The sequence below is a fragment of the Oncorhynchus mykiss genome, chromosome 7, assembly GCF_057628025.1.
Source record: "Oncorhynchus mykiss isolate SJ-2025 chromosome 7, ASM5762802v1, whole genome shotgun sequence".
Lineage (NCBI taxonomy): Eukaryota > Metazoa > Chordata > Actinopteri > Salmoniformes > Salmonidae > Oncorhynchus > Oncorhynchus mykiss.
This window is the reverse complement of record NC_143028.1, coordinates 16,350,571-16,369,875: the sequence shown is the minus strand read 5'-3', so window position 1 is coordinate 16,369,875 and position 19,305 is coordinate 16,350,571. Positions and strand designations below refer to the sequence as shown.

General features: G+C 45.1%; 3 protein-coding genes across 10 annotated transcripts in view; 1 reads left to right on the top strand and 2 right to left on the bottom strand.

Moving 5' to 3' along the window:
- The first annotated feature begins 961 nt into the window (after positions 1–961).
- On the top strand, positions 962–3,073 carry LOC110527496 (claudin-24-like). Its single transcript, XM_021608809.3, has one exon. The coding sequence runs from the start codon at positions 1,310–1,312 to the stop codon at positions 1,991–1,993; it is 684 nt and encodes a 227-aa protein (XP_021464484.1). The 5' UTR covers positions 962–1,309; the 3' UTR covers positions 1,994–3,073.
- Positions 3,074–6,042: 2,969 nt separating this feature from the next.
- On the bottom strand, positions 6,043–9,096 carry LOC110527493 (claudin-34-like). Of its 2 annotated transcripts, XM_090240411.1 has the most exons (3): positions 8,932–9,096; positions 8,423–8,547; positions 6,043–8,004 (listed from the first exon to the last, which is right to left on the bottom strand). In XM_090240411.1, exon 3 carries the CDS (start codon positions 7,714–7,716, stop codon positions 6,952–6,954), a length of 765 nt encoding a protein of 254 aa, XP_090096537.1. In that variant the 5' UTR covers positions 7,717–8,004; positions 8,423–8,547; positions 8,932–9,096; the 3' UTR covers positions 6,043–6,951. The 2 variants fall into 2 exon arrangements, with proteins under 2 accessions (XP_090096537.1, XP_021464481.3); XM_021608806.3 differs by lacking the exon at positions 8,932–9,096 and having other exon boundaries at positions 8,423–8,556.
- A 161-nt stretch (positions 9,097–9,257) lies between these two features.
- LOC110528813 (protein Shroom2) overlaps positions 9,258–19,305 on the bottom strand; it is a 30,014-nt gene continuing 19,966 nt past the window's right edge. For 6 of the 7 annotated variants that reach the window (XM_090240397.1, XM_036982947.2, XM_036982950.2 and 3 more), the window contains 6 exons: positions 19,112–19,191; positions 17,882–18,592; positions 16,533–17,123; positions 13,656–13,827; positions 11,150–11,422; positions 9,258–10,874 (listed from right to left, as the gene is read on the bottom strand). In XM_090240397.1, the coding sequence (XP_090096523.1) occupies positions 10,602–10,874; positions 11,150–11,422; positions 13,656–13,827; positions 16,533–17,123; positions 17,882–18,592; positions 19,112–19,191 (2,100 nt within the window). In that variant the 3' untranslated portion in view covers positions 9,258–10,601. The remainder of the gene's footprint in view (positions 10,875–11,149; positions 11,423–13,655; positions 13,828–16,532; positions 17,124–17,881; positions 18,593–19,111; positions 19,192–19,305) is intronic. The other variant, XM_036982948.2, reaches the window with a different exon arrangement.

Below are 19,305 nucleotides of genomic sequence, written 5' to 3'. Positions count from 1 at the left end.
ATTTAATCTCATCTCCCTGGCAACACTCCGTGGGTCCCCACAGTTCTAAAGAAACAAAGCTAGTATTGAGAGAAAGAAGTAATTCCGTAAACTTAAATAGCATTTTCACCCTGTTTGTGTGTGTTCAGTGGTGTCATGCCCATAAAGGGCACATTAACCGCCTCCAACGTCGTTTAAGAAAATGTGTCAGTGCGTCCAACCGGCCTCACAAGCACAGACCACGTGTAACCACGCCAGCCCAGGACCTCCACATCCAGCTTCTTCACCTGCGGGATCGAGACCAGCCACCCAGACGGCTGATGAAACTGATTAGTATTTCTGTCTGTAATAAAGCCCCTTTGAGGGGGAAAACTCATTCTGATTGGCTCGGCTTGGCTCCCCAGTGGCCTGGCTTCCAAGTGGATGGGCCTATGCCCTCCCAGGCCTATCCACGGCCTGCCCAGTCATGTGAAATCCATAGATTAGGGCCTAATTTATTTATTTGAATTGACAAATTCCCTTATATGAACTGTAACTTTGTAAAATCGATGAAATTGTTGCATGTTATGTTTATATTTTTGTTCGGTATTATTTGGCCAAGCTATGTAGCCTATTGATTCCTTCTTGATGAATAAATCAAATGAAAATATTTAGTTGTTTCTCTGTAATATTGTTGGCATTATGATTATGGTTCTAGATTGCAGGGGAAAATGTTCTTTCGGGGGTTTGAAAAATGCTAAATTCTTCCAGAGGAGAAACATTATGCCCCCCCATATCCCCATATCCCCCCATCCTCACAACACCCCTTTGTGTGTGTGTGTGTATGTTTTGTGAAATAAATCAGCATCTTTATAACATCCTGTCTGCATTTTAAAAGCATCCTGCGTTAGGCTACAACCTCCTCACTGTGTGTGTGGAAATGGGCATCACCATAGATCTGAATGATGCTGTTGTTCAATGCGTCTGACTCTCACTCAGTCACTCTCTCCTGACCACTGAGCAAAGCCGCGTCGGAAGCGAGCCTCCAAGGGGAGGGCAACATGTCAGCAAGCCGCTACTTTCCTCCTCTCAACTGCAGATGATGTGTGCATGTTTTGAGTGAGCTACTGATCGTTTGAAGAAGTTACTCCCTCCCAGCCCATGCTGGTAGTTGTAAACCCTAATTGGGCGTACGGTCTTTTGAACAAATTGAGCCTCGATCGGAACCTACTGGCCGTATGCTTCCTCTCGCTTCAACTGGCTGCAGTTCAGAAGGACAGGAGTAGAGAGAAGCAGTCGGGAGCCAGAGCTGAGCTGAGCCAGAGAGTGGCCTCTCAGAGTGGGCTGCACTATGGATCCGGGGGTGTGCGTTCTGGAACTCCTCGGGATCCTCTTCTCTATTGGTGCCTGGATCTGCTCGCTGGCCACCACCATCATGTCCACCTGGCTGACCCTGTCCACCGACCTGCTGCCCGCGGAGAGCTACGAGCTGGGCCTGTGGGAGACGTGTGTGGTGCAGGACCTTGGAATTCTGGAGTGCAGACCCTATGACAGTCTCCTCGGCCTGCCTCCGGACATCAAACTAGCCCGGATCCTCATGTGTGTAACAGTGGCCACGGGCCTCCTGGGTCTCCTGCTAGCCATTCCTGGAATCTACTGGATCAACAGCTGCAACCAGGGGCCTGAGGGGTTGAGGGTGAAGAGATTGATGAAGATGCTGGGGGGGATATTGTGCTTGGTCGCAGGGATACTGGGTCTCATACCTGTGTCTTACATCGCTCACCTGACGGTCATGCGGTTCTTCGATGAGGCCGTGCCGGCAATCGTGCCACGCTGGGAGTTTGGAGATGCCCTATTCTGTGGCTGGACGGCGGGGTTTCTACACCTGGTGGCTGGCTCTCTGCTGGTCACCTCCTGCGTGTGCCTACAAGAGGAGCCCTGCACCTTACAAATGCCTATACCGCTACAGAGAAGACATACACACGTACACAGTACCAATACCCCACATAGGAAGAGGTCCATGGAATATGTTTGATAAGCTATTGAGAAGTGAGAACAGTATTCTCAGTAGCCTCTGCCCTGTCTCTATCAATGGTGAATAAAACTGCTTACCTAAAGCTTTTTCATGCTTATTTACATTAGCTATAGTTATTGAGTACACTTGCTGGGACAAATCTTTCCCCATATATTGAGACAGAATGCTGGTACTTATTTCAATCACTCAAACAGGGTTTTGTGCATGTCATGTTTGCAAAAATATCACCTACTGTACATTTATCAAACAGAAATTCTTTATGGAACCAAAGAGACTACAGCTTTAAAAGCTGCCATTTCGTCCTAATACGTCGCTGTGCCTACTGTTGGTACTGTGGAAGAGATAGTGTGTGCAATGCTGCCAGAGAATTTGATGACAAGCAGTATATCATCTGTGAAAGGACTGTAAAACTACAATTCTGACCAAGGTTGATTATTCTGTATGTCAATGTCAATGATTGCCTTGGATATCATGTCTTATCACAATACCAATTATTTTTTAAAGCATCTATTATCCTTTTTGTCCAATAACTAAATGAAACCGGTTTGAATAGTGCATATAAAAAATGTATCCCTTCTTGATATTCTACACGGTTACTCAATCAACAATGCATTATGGGAATAATTAATCATACAAATTGTAAATCGAACAAAGAGAAAAAGTATAACATTATACTGTAGAAAGCTAATAATAATTCAAGTGAGGAATGTACTAAGTATTTGGGAATGTGTGTTTCAAATGGCGAAAGATCAGGACTTGCTTGCAACAACTGGACAAGACAATGACTTCATGGATATTTGAGGATCTGATTGTATTCGTTGCATTTCTGCTGAAATTTCCACTATAGATTCTCTCTAGTTAGAGGCCAATATTACAGATTTACCACATACATTATATCAGATATATACCAATATACATTATATTGTATATTGGTCTGTAGAGGTTTTCTGACTCTGAATTGATCAGACATTATAGTGCCACAAGGCTACATATCCTACATCAGTTATATCCATACCGTGGAGAAATCTGAATATTAAAAAAAGTTGATGTTATCAAATAAAGAGAAAAAACGGACAAAAACCTGACCATGATTCATTCCTAAGCATCACAAACCGCCTGCTTGTGTTACACAAGCTCAAACTGTTGCTAGACAACAATGAGGAAGTGAGTTTAAGTAAGGTGAGGTGACAGACCAAGTCCAGTGGAAACGGAGCTTAAGTCTAATTCCCGCTGATTTCGGTCTTGGCTCCTGGGCTAAGCTGTAGTTAATGAACATCAGAATAATGATACGTAATGTGAGGATTGTCAGATTTCCTGGACATCGCCCATTACACACAAGCTTAATCAGGCAGGTCAGGTTCTTATACTACATTTTTAAAATTCAATTTCTCCTTTATTTATTTAGCCAGCTGAGTCCCATTGAGATATGAATCTCTTTCTCGGGGGTTCCCTGCGCGGCCAAGCGGAAGCAACAGCCGTAAAATACTTCCTGTCCATTTCAATGCTATAATTTCATTTCCAAATGAGACCATATTCCCTATGCAGTGTATTACTCTTGACCAGGACCTATAAGGAGCTGGCCAAAAGTAGTGCACTATTTAGGGAACAGGGCGCCATTTGGGACGCACACTTGCTCCTGAGTGTGCTCTGCTACAGTTCCTCCCAGGTCTTCACATTACGAGACCCCGCCTGGACTTTGAAATGCTCGGACTGCTCCCCACTGCCTCCTGTGTCCATGTTGTCATCTGAAAGATCCCATTGTTGTCTCCTCACAATGGAAGTCATTATAGCTTCCTATGCTAATCGCTTGATCTATCATAGGCAGTGGTTGGTCCTACATCAGAGAAACACATGGAGCCAACCACTATATGTTAAACAGCAAACAGCTCTGTTGTCACATGTCACTTTGAAACACAATGAAAGGGAACATTCGAAACTGTTCTATCCTACTTCAATCTCACAGTCACAGAACACCACAACAGCTCTGTTGTACAGTGCTGATACAGTTATGCTCCTTTCTCAGCAGATTGTGAAATGCCTTGTGGGAGATGTCTATCGCTTGATGGTTAATGATTAGGGCCAGGGTGGTTAGGGTCACTATTAACGGTTAGGGTTTGGGTTACGGGTTAAGGACAGGTTAGGTTCTGGTTACGGGTTAAGGACAGGTTAGGTTCTGGTTACGGGGTAAGGACAGGTTAGGTTCTGGTTACGGGTTAAGGACAGGTTAGGTTCTGGTTACGGGTTAAGGACAGGTTAGGTTCTGGTTACGGGTTAAGGACAGGGTAAGTTCTGGTTACGGGTTAAGGACAGGGTAAGTTCTGGTTACGGGTTAAGGATAGGTTAGGTTCTGGTTACGGGGTAAGGACAGGTTAGGTTCTGGTTACGGGTTAAGGACAGGTTAGGTTCTGGTTACGGGTTAAGGACAGGTTAGGTTCTGGTTATGGGTTAAGGACAGGTTTGGTTCTGGATCGATGAAGTTCAATGAGTTGTATCGATCTATTTCTTCACTATCAACGTCACTGTACCAACTTTAGTATTGTTACAGACTCATTTACAAAAAATAGTACTGTGTGTTCAGTCTTAGCAAACATCGTAATATTTCCCCCCCTGAAACATTATGCTGAAGGCAATAAGGAGGAGGTAAGACAATGAAGTCAATGCTCTGAGGACAATAACAAAGAACTTCAATGCCAGGGCGAGTGATGACACAACGGTGGGGAATCCAGAACATGTTACACAACATCTACAAAATGATAAACCTGTCATCTCCTTTCAACCTTCTACCTTAATGTCTGAGATTGTCAACCACAACACTATACCACGCAGCTATACTGTAGTAACGCTGTGCTAACTATAGACTAGACCAGGACTCTCCAAGTTAACACTGTTCCTGGACAACTACTGTCCTGTAGGTTTTCACGCCAACCTTAATCTAGCGCACCTGATTCTAATAATTAGCTGGTTGATTAGATGAATCAGGTTAGTTACAACTGTGGTTGGAGCAAAAAACTACAGGAACAGGGTTGGAGAGCCCTGGACTAGAGACAAGACCCACAGTCAGGTATTTTAATATGCTCATTCTGCCTATGGTGAGGGTGTGTCCTGCCCACTATAAAGGCCTCTGCCTCCTTTAGCCAGACCACAACCAATCGTCTCAATGAGTTCCTCTGCAGACAAAAAAAAAAGAGTGTTGGACCCCTGACTGAAAAAGCTTCTTTTTTTTCCTCCCAACACAGTGTACTGTCCACTGGTTCTGACTATCCTGACTTTCAGCCAGAGTAACAATCCCCACTGTGATGGTCCTTACTCCTGCTTTGAGAGGTCTGGTAAAGACTGCCAGTCTCAGCCTCCTCTCCTGCACTGTTCACATGAACGGGGCCCAAATGACTCAAATAGAGGCTTCACAATACACATCACTTCTTCTTGGCCTCAGGTGTCTTCATTTTTTAACCTTAGTTAACAAGGACGTGTTTTATGTTTTAACTTGTCAAAGCAAGTAAAAAACCTGAATAAAAACCTTTAAAAACCTGAATAAAAACCTTTCAAATCCTCAAAAGAGAGCAATGAATGAACCAATTTGGGAAAGAATCTAATCCCTTCCTCCTTCCTCTTCCGTAGCACAATCAAATGGATTATGTGATTTTGTGGGTCTGCGACTGTCAAAACACCTACGACTGTTTCTGCCAGAGCCATATTTGACTTTAACACGATAACACCTTATGGCCGCTAACGGAAGCCTTGTTACCAGGAAACAATGTGGTCTATGTGTTCTAATAGGGGCAGACAGTGGATGTGTTCCTAATTACACCCTTTTCCCTTTATAGTGCACTACATTTGGTCTCTGGTCCAAAGTAGTGCACTATATAGGGAATAGGGTGCCACTTGGGACAAAGGCAGTAAGTACTCAGCGTTCACCAGTCAGTGGGGGAGCGCTGCAGACTGCAAGGCACAGTCAGGGAAAGAGGATAATTGAGGTCCTTGCCGTACCGTCTAAAACCAGACTGAGGAACAATCCTGTTGCTACTCCACATCAAAACAAATAAAATTGTATCGATTAAAACATTGTCTCTTTTAATCACATGATTTATCACAACTATTTCTGACTGAATTGTGTGTGTGTATAATATTGTACCTGGATGTCAAGAGCCCTTAAAAGTTCAAGAATACATTTTCAATATAATCAAATAAACAACAACAGTGCATAATTTACAAACAAACACATTCAATGACACCAGCAATACAAATTAAATGTAAAACATATTTAATGTAATCCGTTTTCAAACTCCCTTTGGAGTGATTGCAAGGCAATGACTAAAAACAAGTGTGTTGCAAGTACATCCTCAAAAGAGAGAGTGTGTGTGTGTGTGCGCGCGCGCGCTCCCAATTACTGCTACTCTACAGGAGCAGTATTCACTGAATACAACGCAAACGCACAGTGACTGTAAAATAAAGGTGTTTTTTTTGTTATCAACTATAGTACAACCATTAGGTATAAGAATGTTACAAATCAATGTATGATCAATGTAATGACATATTTGAAAGGTCTGCAGATCAAACAATAACAAAGTGACCATCCATCCATGATACCGAAATGATAGTAAACCACAATGACGCTATACAGCGTTTGTTTACAATTACATTGTTTACAAACAATGGAGTGAAACAAGCTTATATTTGGGGTTCTGATGGGGAATGACAGGTCATGATGTATTAATAAATTATATTCTTCAAGATTCAATGGAGTGTACACAAAACATTAAGAACACCTGCTCTTTCCATGACAGACTGACCAGGTGAACCCAGGTGAAGGCGATTGATGTCACTTGTTCTGAGGTTCTGAGGAGGGGTTCTCATACTAACCACATAGTTTCATCAAACGGCTATTCCTGTGTTATGTCACATCACTTCTGCTTCAATGCTTCAAATACAAAATTGGATATGGCCAACTCAGACAAAAATCACAAGTGCTCATCAGAGTGGAAGGCAGGATTGTCCCTGGCCTGAGAGTTACTCAGATTATCCATACTGTGTCCCACAGACCCAGGGGGTGACCCATCAAAGTGCCTTGCCTCTGGACCAGAAGGCTCCACTCTGGGTCCCATCTTGACAGGGAACCTGTAGAGGATGAAGATAACTCCACTGACGATCATCATAAACGACCCTATGATCCCGACCCCGATACCTGCCCCTGGTTTCTGGGTCACAGGTGCAGGGGGCATGTGGAAGTTCGAAGGGAACGCAATCGTTTGATTGGTCACCACCGAGTTCAAGTTCCACAGGAGAGGTATGAGAAAACACACAGCGGACAACAAGCACAGAGTACCAGCCACTGCGAACGCACGGCGGATAGGCGTCTGCTTCTCCAGTCCGAAATAGACGCTCCTGAGGGCGTAGACGGCGGCGGCGTTTCCACAGAACCCCACGACCAGCCCTAGCAGAGTGAGCACCTGTGCCGTGGCGACCTCCGGGGGCGTGAAGGAGTCGGACAGCGCCATACTCTGACAATACATGACCCTGAACCCAGAGGTCACGAGTGTATGGCTATAGAAACACACCCTCCAGAGACCGACCCAGGCCTCTCCTGAGGTGATGAAGGTCAAGTCGGCCACCTGCCAGACCCTCCACTGGATGAGTCCAAGGGTCACCGCGGTAAGGGCCCAACCCACGGCGCTCAACCACAGGCTTACGAACTGAGGGTGAGCCGTGTGAACCAGGTATGCCATATCACAACACACAGAGAGCTTCACCTTAAACGGACAGCCAAGATAATCCACCGACAGTCCTCTTTGTCTGCCTACAGACAAACAACATCTTCTGATCAGATGAACTGAAGCCCCGTCATCTCAACAGAACTCATCTCAGAGAGCTGCCGTATTGAATGAACAGCGATCTATTAAATGATCCTCTTTTTCACCCTCAGACTCCGGACTCACACCTCGTATTAAGGAAGAGGCTTGGATACGTTGTCGCTTTCCCAGATCCGGTCCCTTTCCCAAAGCACCTGCTTCTCTCTGAGAGGTAAAAAAAAAAAAGCATGGATCTGGTGAGAGCAGGCAGCTAAACAACACACCTGTGAATGTGAAGAGCCTCAACACAATGCATACTTGAGGAGGAAAGACAAAAAGTGAGAGAACAATGACTGAGGCAACTGTTGCCATGACACAGTCTACAAACAGGGAAATTACAATGGGGATTAAATGCAGTGGATCGGGACGCATTAATTAGATGTTGTCAATAGGCTATATGTCCCCATTTGAACTACCTCAAAGGCTGTAGTATGACCCAGGTTTATTGCATGCCATAAAGTAACACAATCAACATTTGTAAGAGTATGACGAATGTGGGATAGTAACAGGGAATTTATATGTCATAACTGAGGTTGGTGTTACAATGAACAAATTAGACATGCAGTAAGGGGAAGGGGGTTACCTAGTCAGTTGTACAACGGAATGCCTTCAACTGAAATGTGTCTTCTGCATTTAACCCCTCAGAGAGGTGCAGGGCGCTGCCTTAAATCGACATCCACGGCGCCCGGGGAACAGTGGGTTAACTGCCTTGCTCAGGGGCAGAAGAACAGATTTTTACTTTGTCAGATCGGGGATTCGATCCAGCAACCTTTCAGTTACTGGCACAACGGTCTAACCACTAGACTACCTAACCAATAACAGTATTTGAAAACATTGATTGAATATAATACACAGTGGGTTAAACCACATGGTAAACTTTTAGAAAACCCTGGCTAATGTCATTAAACAACGTAATCCCCACGTCTACATTGAGCACCCAAGAAAATCTAGCAATTTGTCTGCCTTGTCTAAAAACTGCCTTTATAAAATCAACTGTGTGACGTAAATTGCCGGACAAAGCATGCTAGATCGGTAATCAACCACACAGGTTGTGCTGATGAATCAAAAACAAACTGACAAACAACACATTACCTGTTAGTTCTGACAGGTTAGTAGTGATGAGAGCTACAGATCAGTAAGTAGTCAGTGTGCCGGGCCATCAATCGTCCTGGGTTCATTTTTTAATCCACTGTAAGCAAGACCGACGCTTCCTCATCTTGTACTACATGAAGTCACAGTCATAACATCTCTGTGAATGATTGACTCTTCAATTGCTATTCACCAGAAAGAGGAACGGGAAGGCGGGGCTAATTAACTGATCCTACATCAGGCCACACTTAAAACCCTGCCATTTCTTGGCTTAGTCATTGTTGTTATGGCCACTGGCCAGTCGGGTAATAAGCTCAAACACCAAGACCATCAGTCATACTGTTTATTGTCTTCAAATTGATGTGAGAGTACAATGTATGTATGGTTATACAAAGCATGGACATACAAATCCTTTAGTGTTCACAGTGGCAGACGCCCAGGCACAAGTCAGGTTGAGATGGGTCCCTAAACAGGGGAATTATGAGACTATAAAAGTGCTAATTCGCTCTTTGATTTTAAGATACATTTATTGGTAAATTGCACCGTCCGCCTTTAACCCAACTCCTCCAAAAGGAAGCTAAAAATACACATGCATGTTTTGGAGTGGTGCAGGGGTCTGCCACACTGGTTAAGTGCCTTGCTCAAGGGCAAAATGGCATGCAATGGCATCTAGGATTTGTTTCCAGCAACTGGCAACCCTCTGGTTTCCTGGATCACCTCTATAACCAGGTTACCTGCTGCCCAGAACTGATTCCAAACCTTTAATGACCTTTTTATACTTTTGGAATTAAAAAAAGACCAGTAACCCATCAATCCCAGCACATGACTAAGAAATAAACATTGTCAAGGAATACCATACTATTGTACGGGAAGTGGGGCCTGAGAACAAGATTGGTTGAAAACGTACATCTGTGCTGTAGCTAGTAGTGGTGTGTGTAATATGATGAAAGACAAGTACTGTTTGGGCAAATATGAAAACAACTTTAGACTTCTCAACCAAACCAGCACTGTCCCATTGAGGAAAAACCCTGTTAATGATCTAATTATAAAACCTATCCTTCACATTAAGAATATGTATATATCATTTGTATTGTAATTAACTACAACGTAGGTTTATAGGTGAGTTTACCTGAAATGTCAAGTCATCTGTAAATATTTAAAAGGCTACAATAAATTACTAAAATCATCTTTCAAACACGCATTATATAAAAACAGACGCTCCGCCTCGTCTTGAGAATCATTTGAGAGCATAGGCCTCACCAACATCCCTGAATCAAACACGTTTCATCGATCTTAATGAATTTCCTCGAAGGAGCTACTTTAAATCCAGAAACGGGGTGTTTCTTCAGCACAGAAAAACAGCTCCTGTCTGTACTGTGGAACTGAAATGTAACAGGCTTCAAGTCAGTCAGTCAACGACCACAAAGCACACAGAGAATCCTCCATCATATCCAAGTCCAACAGCACCTCTGAGGCCCTCTAGTGGCCAATCTGTGTCAGTACACCACATTACCTGTGTGGCCATTGTCAGAAGGAATAGACTAAATGAGACCCCTGGGACGTCTCAACTCTGATGTCACCCTATTGAAGTTGAAAGGTTAAGGTAGGGGTTAAGGTTAGGGTAGGGGTTAAGGTATGGACGTCCCAAGGATCTCAGGTTGCACTAGCAATCGTCAGAACAGCAGCCTCTGCTCCAACAATAAACTATCCAGCAGACATTTCAGCTGCTCCTCTCCCAGTTTGATCTTGTCGTCCAGCTTGCGCTGCTCGATGATGAGGGCTGACTTCATCTTCACAAAGTGCTGGTAGTCTGCCAGGCTCTCGTGGCTGAGGTGAGCAGCCATGATGCTGTAAACCAGGCGCTCCCGCCGGTCAAGGTTCTCCTTGAGCTCTTTGGCGTCTTCGTGTTGTCTGATTAACAGCTTCCTCTTCTCTGACAGGGTGCGCTGAGAGAGGGAGGGCAGACAGAGTGGGCAGATCAGTAGGAGGGATACTAAAAAAAATGCAGGCAAGCAACTTCCTGATTAACTTACAGTACACACATCAATTAATGTTGAACATGAATATTGTAAGTTGGTAAATGCAAACATCCCTTTAGTCTGGTGTGTAATACCACTATAGCTCTGAGCTAATGAGGACGAGTGTTAACCATCTAATCCTGCCTCACAAGCAGCGCGGGGAGTGAGCAATGTCTTGCCTTAACCTCCACCCTAACCCCTACCTTCTCTTCCGGTGTGGTGTCTTCCTCCAGACTGTTGAGCGCGTTCTCCACCCTGGCCAGTCGGCCGGACAGGGAGAGCAGCAAACTGACCACCTTGTCCAGATCTCCCACAAACATCCTGAACTTGTCCAGCTCGTTGGGCTTGCAGACCCTCTGCACCACGGCCTCCACCTCGTCCCCCAGAGAGTTGTTATCGTGGAGGTCCTCCTGAAGGTTCTCCCTGGCCTCGCGCAGCACCTGCAGCTTCTTACCCAGGCTGTCAATCAGCTCTTGCTGTGGGGGGGAAAGACAGGGTCGGACGAGGAGATGATATTCAAGAGAGCCATTTCACATACTGGATAGTACTTGAAGCCCTATCAGACCTGCCAACCCTGTCCAACTTAGAGTACCAGAAAATTGGAGATTCGACTTGTGCGCATAGCACAGGCCAAATTGCCTCTTCAACCTCAAGAGGCTGAAGAAATTTGGCTTGTCACCGAAAGCACTCACAAACTTCTACAGATGCACAATCGAGAGCATCCTGTTGGGCTGTATCACAGCCTGGTACGGCAACTGCTCCACCCACAACCGTAAGGCTCTCCAGAGGGTGGTGCGGTCTGCACAACGTATCACCGGGGGAAAACTACCTGCCCCCCAGGACACCTACACCACCAGATGTCACAGGAAGGCCATAAAGATCATCAAGGACAACAACCACCTGAGCCACTGCCTGTTCACCCCGCTATCATCCAGAAGGCGAGGTCAGTACAGGTGCATCAAAGCTGGGACCGAGAGACTGAAAAACAGCTTCTATCTCAAGGCCATCAGACTGTTAAACAGCCATCACTAACATTGAGTGGCTGCTGCCAACACACTGACTCAACTCCAGCCACTTTAATAATGGGAATTGATGTAAAAATGTATCACTTTAAACAATGCCACTTAATATAATATGTTTACATACCCTACATTACTCATCTCATATGTATATGTATATACTGTACTCTATATCATCTACTGCATCTTAATGTAATACATGTATCACTTGCTACTTTAAACTATGCCACTTTGTTTACATACCCTACATTACTCATCTCATATGTATATGTATATACTGTACTCTATATCATCTACTGCATCTTAATTATATACCCTACATTACTCATCTCATATGTATATACTCTACTCGATACCATCTACTGTATCTTGCCTATGTCATTCTATACCGTCACTCATTCATATATCTTTATGTACATATTCTTTATCCCTTTACACTTGTGTGTATAAGGTAGTAGTTGTGGAATTGTTAGGTTAGATTACTCGCTGGTTATTACTGCCTTGTCGGAACTAGAAGCACAAGCATTTCGCTACACTCGCATTAACATCTGCTAACCATGTGTATGTGACAAATACATTTGTATTTAGTGCCAAGATGTTTATATTTATTTTGATTATACTTTTGTAATGCTCTTTGTGACGTGGATCATAATTACAGTCTATCAGGTTGCGTGATCCTCGTCATGTTACGTGGAAAATACAACTTATGGGACGCAGAATTAAATGTAATTCACACTCGCACAAATGACACCAGTTATTTGTCGTATTTGCATTTCATTTCTTTCACTAGCAAATGCGAGTGAACTGCTGACACTTTAGAGCCCACTGAATATCCATCTTATGTTCGCTAACGTTGGCTTGAACCAATTAGTGTTCACCTTCCCACAACACACGGAGTCGAAAAGGGATTTGTCCATGTGTTTACGTACAGCTGACAGTCTTCAAACTCAGCACCACATCAAACAGGAGGGGCAGACACCGGGTAGCTACGTCCAATAATGATGTATTCATCTCCATGTCTGTTGACACAAACTCTGTACATGTCTGTGTGTTGCAGCTCGAGAATCGGGCTGTTAGATTTACTCAGTGGATTTATTTGTATTCAAATGTATAAAATCAGGCCCTATTGATTTCTGCGTACTTTTAACTTGGATCTCATACCCGTGTACATGGACAGGTAATTGCATAGTTGGTAAGCAAAATGCGTGCATGTTGGCAGGTCTGCACTATTCCCAAATCCTGGTCCTGGAGAACTGCAGAACAGCAGGTTGTCGTCTTGGCTCAGCAATCAACTAATCAAAGTGATGAAGATCAGTTGAATCGGGTATTACGACGATATCTGCAGTCCTGTGACTCTCCAGGAGCTGGATTGATGATCAGTGATTGATATGGTATGAAACAGTCAGTATTAATAATATATTTTATTGTCACATACACCAGACAGCTGCAGTGAAATGTGTGGTTTTAGAGCAGGGCTCTTCAATCTTGTTCCTGGACAGCTACTGTCCTGTAGGTTCTCACTCCAACCTTAATCTAGCAGACCTGATTCAATAATTAGCTGGTTTATTAGATGAAATCAGGTTAGTTACAACTGGGGTTGGAGCAAAACCCTACCGGAGGATAGCTCTCCAGGAACTGGGTTGGAGAAACCGGTTTTACAGGGTCAGTATACTACGCTGTGTCTCTGTACCTTCTTGTTGGCCAGGTCGATGTCCAGTTCGTCCTCGGAGTCTTCCTCCAGCTCCTCCTCCTGCATGTCCTTCATCTTGTTGAGCAGCTCAGCCTTGGGGGCAGATGTACTGTAGTAGGTGGAGCTGGTCACCAGGGCCCCTGTGGCAGCAGACATGCCCCCCTCCTCTCTCCTGGAAGGGATGGAGACAGACAGAAAGCAGAGGGTTATTTAACCAATAAGGCCCAAGGATGTATGATATATGGCCAATATACCACGCCTAAGGGCTGTTCTTAAGCACAACATGAAGCGGAGTCCCTGGATACAGCCCTTAGCCGTGGTGTATTGGCCATATACTCCAGAGACCCTCTCCGGGATAGCATCATCGGGGTCCTGGGTCTGGCTGTATCCTGTCGGGCACAAAACTCAACTCCCTCTTGTTACCTCAACCGCCAACAATAAAATGGGAGTCCTTTTTTTTTCTTTTTTTTTTTCCCTTCTTCTTCTTCTTCTCCCTCCCTTCCTGTGTGCTGCCCTTCTGGCAGCTTTATGGGCCTCGCACAGCTGGTGAGCAATCCGCCCTTGATTACCCACCAGCTCACAATAAGCCCCAATTAGTCCTGGCCGGAGAGCCCGTCGAGACCTGGCACGTCCAGCAGATGGAGCCATCGCCTCGTGATGTATACTCCATCTGTTACCAGGCCTCAAGTATTCGGCCCCCTTGAACTTTGCGACCTTTTGCCACATTTCAGGCTTCAAACATAAAGATATAAAACTGTATTTTTTTGTGAAGAATCAACAACAAGTGGGACACAATCATGAAGTGGAACGACATTTATTGGATATTTCAAACTTTTTTAACAAATCAAAAACTGAAAAATTGGGCGTGCAAAATTATTCAGCCCCCTTTAGTTAATACTTTGTAGCGCCACCTTTTGCTGCGATTACAGCTGTAAGTCGCTTGGGGTATGTCTCTATCAGTTTTGCACATCGAGAGACTGACATTTTTTCCCATTCCTCCTTGCAAAACAGCTCGAGCTCAGTGAGGTTGGATGGAGAGCATTTGTGAACAGCAGTTTTCAGTTCTTTCCACAGATTCTCGATTGGATTCAGGTCTGGACTTTGACTTGGCCATTCTAACACCTGGATATGTTTATTTTTGAACCATTCCATTGTAGATTTTGCTTTATGTTTTGGATCATTGTCTTGTTGGAAGACAAATCTCCGTCCCAGTCTCAGGTCTTTTGCAGACTCCATCAGGTTTTCTTCCAGAATGGTCATGTATTTGGCTCCATCCATCTTCCCATCAATTTTAACCATCTTCCCTGTCCCTGCTGAAGAAAAGCAGGCCCAAACCATGATGCTGCCACCACCATGTTTGACAGTGGGGATGCTGTGTTCAGGGTAATGAGCTGTGTTGCTTTTACGCCAAACATAACGTTTTGCATTGTTGCCAAAAAGTTCAATTTTGGTTTCATCTGACCAGAGCACCTTCTTCCACATGTTTGGTGTGTCTCCCAGGTGGCTTGTGGCAAACTTTAAACAACACTTTTTATGGATATCTTTAAGAAATGGCTTTCTTCTTGCCACTCTTCCATAAAGGCCAGATTTGTGCAATATACGACTGATTGTTGTCCTATGGACAGAGTCTCCCACCTCAGCTGTAGATCTCTGCAGTTCATCCAGAGTGATCATGGGCCTCTTGGCTGCATCTCTGATCAGTCTTCTCCTTGTATGAGCTGAAAGTTTAGAGGGACGGCCAGGTCTTGGTAGATTTGCAGTGGTCTGATACTCCTTCCATTTCAATATTATCGCTTGCACAGTGCTCCTTGGGATGTTTAAAGCTTGGGAAATCTTTTTGTATCCAAATCCGGCTTTAAACTTCTTCACAACAGTATCTCGGACCTGCCTGGTGTGTTCCTTGTTCTTCATGATGCTCTCTGCGCTTTTAACGGACCTCTGAGACTATCACAGTGCAGGTGCATTTATACGGAGACTTGATTACACACAGGTGGATTGTATTTATCATCATTAGTCATTTAGGTCAACATTGGATCATTCAGAGATCCTCACTGAACTTCTGGAGAGAGTTTGCTGCACTGAAAGTAAAGGGGCTGAATAATTTTGCACGCCCAATTTTTCAGTTTTTGATTTGTTAAAAAAGTTTGAAATATCCAATAAATATCGTTCCACTTCATGATTGTGTCCCACTTGTTGTTGATTCTTCACAAAAAAATACAGTTTTATATCTTTATGTTTGAAGCCTGAAATGTGGCAAAAGTTCGCAAAGTTCAAGGGGGCCGAATACTTTCGCAAGGCACTGTATATATATATATATATCTCTCTGGTGGTTATTAGTACTGTATATTCCCTATGTAGTGCAATACTACTGAGAAGAAAGTAGGCAATAGGATGTCATGTGAAATGCAGGAGGTGACAGCTCCTGGGAGGTGACAGCTCAGTATCGACGGGGCCAGAGAGTTATCCTACAGTTCTAGAGAGGTCGGTTCAAATTGTAGGTAAAATGGAAGGTTTGTGCCCCTCTTCCATTGTATTCAGTTGTAGTCTGTGGTTTAATATAGCGCCAACAGGGGGCATCTGTGTAAAGTGTTTCGAACTGAAATACATGTTTTTGTCATGTATACATTTCTCTCTACTCATCCTCTCAATGGAGAGAAATATAAAACACCATAATGTGTTGTTTTTTTTAAACTCATCTGAACAAACACCTCTGAAGTGGGAGAGGAAGTCAGTCTGATAAAAACGCAATTACAACAAAAATACACAGCACCATGTGTGATTATCTAGATGATGCTATGACTACCAGTAAATGCTCAGTTAATTTGTTCATAAATGTTAGAATTCTGCACTGCCAGATCCCATTCCCAGTCAGCTCACCTGTCATCCATGCCCCTGGGCGGCAAACACTGTTTGGGGGAGACTTTCCTCCTCTGGTGCCCCCCATCCAAGATCTGCTCCCCCTGGGGGAAGATCCCCCCCATCAGATCCATGGTGGTCTTCATCTTACTCTGGTCCAAGATGTCCACCAGGGACTTATCCTTGTCCATGATGTCTCTGGCCAGCTCCTCTCTCTTCACATCTTCCTCCGAATTACTCTTCTGAGGCTGCTGGGGACCCATGACGGCGGTACCGGAGGGACCGTTGGTCTGAGACCGCCCAGGGGACAGGGCCTCTTCTGGGGCTACAGTGAGGGTTGGGTCCCTGGGGGGACTCTGAGGCCCATGGCGTGTGTAGGGGGTGTAGGCACGGAACAGGGAGTAGGGCTGCGGCTCAGGGGAGGGCAGGCTGGTCGGTAAGGGCGGGGGAAAGTCGGGCCCCTCTGAAACTCCAGGGGCCCCATTTCTCTCGCTGTGCAGCAGGTACTGGCGGCTCTCCCTCTCTGTGGTGCTCTCAGCATGGACGATCTTCACAGGGACCTTCTTCCCTACACTGCTCATCTCCATCACAGCGTTGGTCCGGTTCTCTGGCCTGTAGAGACAACAGTAACTAGTCTTAACTTACAGATATCCAAAATATTATGAGAAAAATTAGTGATAGATGTTGTCATTTAAAAATGACATAAATGATTGTTATGAACACATTCTTTAACCTTTAGTCTCCTTTCCAGCTCAGTTTACTGAAACAGAAATAGGATTTTATGTCAGGAGCCAGGAGTGAGTGACATCTACCACATCTAAGCTTACAGTCCATGTTACTGACTGACAGTGGACAGGTTGAGTCAATGGTAATTAGAGGGACGGAACGGCGCCGTCGACTGAAAGGTCATGCAGTCAATCATATGACCAAATAAGATGACAGCCTTCTGTCGCCAGGTTTAATGTCCTGGCTACTGTAGCAAGAATACTGTGTGTGCCCCAATGCTGAGCAGCTGAAACCAAATCATTGGGAAATGGATCATAGGAAAACTCTAAACCATTCTGCATTCTGGTCTGTGGCACATCATGCCATGTAATTCCAAACAATCTACCATAGCCTCCTCTATCATAGCCTCCTCTACTACGACAAAGATATGAGACTTCAAAATCGCACTGCCTCGCGCTACAGAATCAGGAGAGAGGTTCCTGCAACTAGGGGCCGTTCTGGCTCGGACAAGGCTTACTTACTGTAATTAAAGCAACACAGGACAGGGCAACAATCCCCAGTTTGTTACGCAAGGCTGTACAGTAGTTTGAGCGGGAGCTGAGGAGACGGGCATAAGAACGCCAGTTAAGCTGCTTAGCGCTTACCTGCTCTGGGCTTCATCCTGCACAGACACAGAGACAGGGGGCTGGTCCGTCAACCTCTGTGGAGCAAACTGAGGAGAGGGAGAACTAGTCCCACCTGAGGAGGGAACCGTCAGACTGGCAGTCTGGTAGGAGAATAAAGGAGAGTGGGAAGAGGAGGGTGGCGGCTGTAGCGTTGAATCAGCTGCTCCCTCCTCCGTGCCCAGTCCAGCGGTTCTCCCAGGGGAGGGAGAGGGGAGCTGGGTGGAGCAGGCTTGGTTTGGGGCAGGATCCAGCTCTGTGCCATGGGAGGAGCAGCTGCTGCTGGATGATGGTTCAGCCTGATGGGTGCAAGGGCCAGGCAGGAATTCCTGGGAAGACAGTCCGTAGGTGGAGGATGTGGCTGAGGGGGTTTCCAGGCCTAGGAGAGGCCACTGTGGCATGATGATGAGGCCTGTATTCTGGGGCTTGGGAGCCACCGTTGGAGGTGGTAGTGGTTGCTCAGACACAGAGCTGTGGGTGTGGTTGGAAGGGTACGCGGGGAGGTTGTGGCCGGGGTCCGCAGAGTCACATTTGTATCTGTGGTCAGAGGGGTGAGGGAGAGGGAGGGGGGCGGGGGTGGCCACGTCTCTGCTGCTGTGTGGCTCTGTGTCGGTCAGTCTTGGAATAGACGGTTGTGGAGGCTGTGGGAAGTGGTGGAGCTGGGCTGGCTGCTCTTGGCTCTCGCTCGGCCCTCTGGCAAACAGAACAGGAGAGGCGAATATAAGACAACACTCACACTCACACTAAGCACATATTCAACTGAAATGAGGAGCAGAGGCCTTTCTGAATTGATTTATTCACAAATTCAGCACTTACTGTACAATAAAATAAAAGATCAACTAATCTCTGTAATAACACCCAGGGAGCAGCGAGTGTGTTTACAACCTGAGACCGGAGTTGAATGTGATAGCCTGAAACAGGATTGGTTTACACTTTTACCTGCAGCTTTACCTGGGCAGGGAAGTTCCCCTCCCAAACCCTGATCACCTGATAACTACACCTGGGCTGAACTGGCATGCTCCCCACTCTCCCTAACTCAAACTGATATTGTTATTATACTGTAGCACACACTCATGTACATGTGAGTGTATGTTACTGCACCGTCAACAGATAACGATCACCTTGAAATGTGTTCCAACAAAAGGTGGATAGGTTGTAACTGATCTGAGATCAGAAACTAGAGTAGAGAAGAGAATCATGTGGAATGCTCACCTGGTGGTGTAACTGCCTCCTTGCTGGTCCTGTCTATGGTCCAGAATTTCAGCAGTCTCTCTCCATGGCACAGGGATCTTCTGAAAGAAAATGAAGAATACACTGAATTGCCATAATATAACCTTCTGCTAAAACAGCACTCTGGCCAGCTGGTTTAATGTTTAGACGATACCACGTGGACTTTTATATCTTTA

Bases quoted from the DNA above. Each gene is read 5' to 3' on its own strand.
- LOC110527496 (XM_021608809.3), top strand. From the start codon at position 1,310: ATGGATCCGGGGGTGTGCGTTCTGGAACTCCTCGGGATCCTCTTCTCT.
- LOC110527493 (XM_090240411.1), bottom strand. From the start codon at position 7,716: ATGGCATACCTGGTTCACACGGCTCACCCTCAGTTCGTAAGCCTGTGG.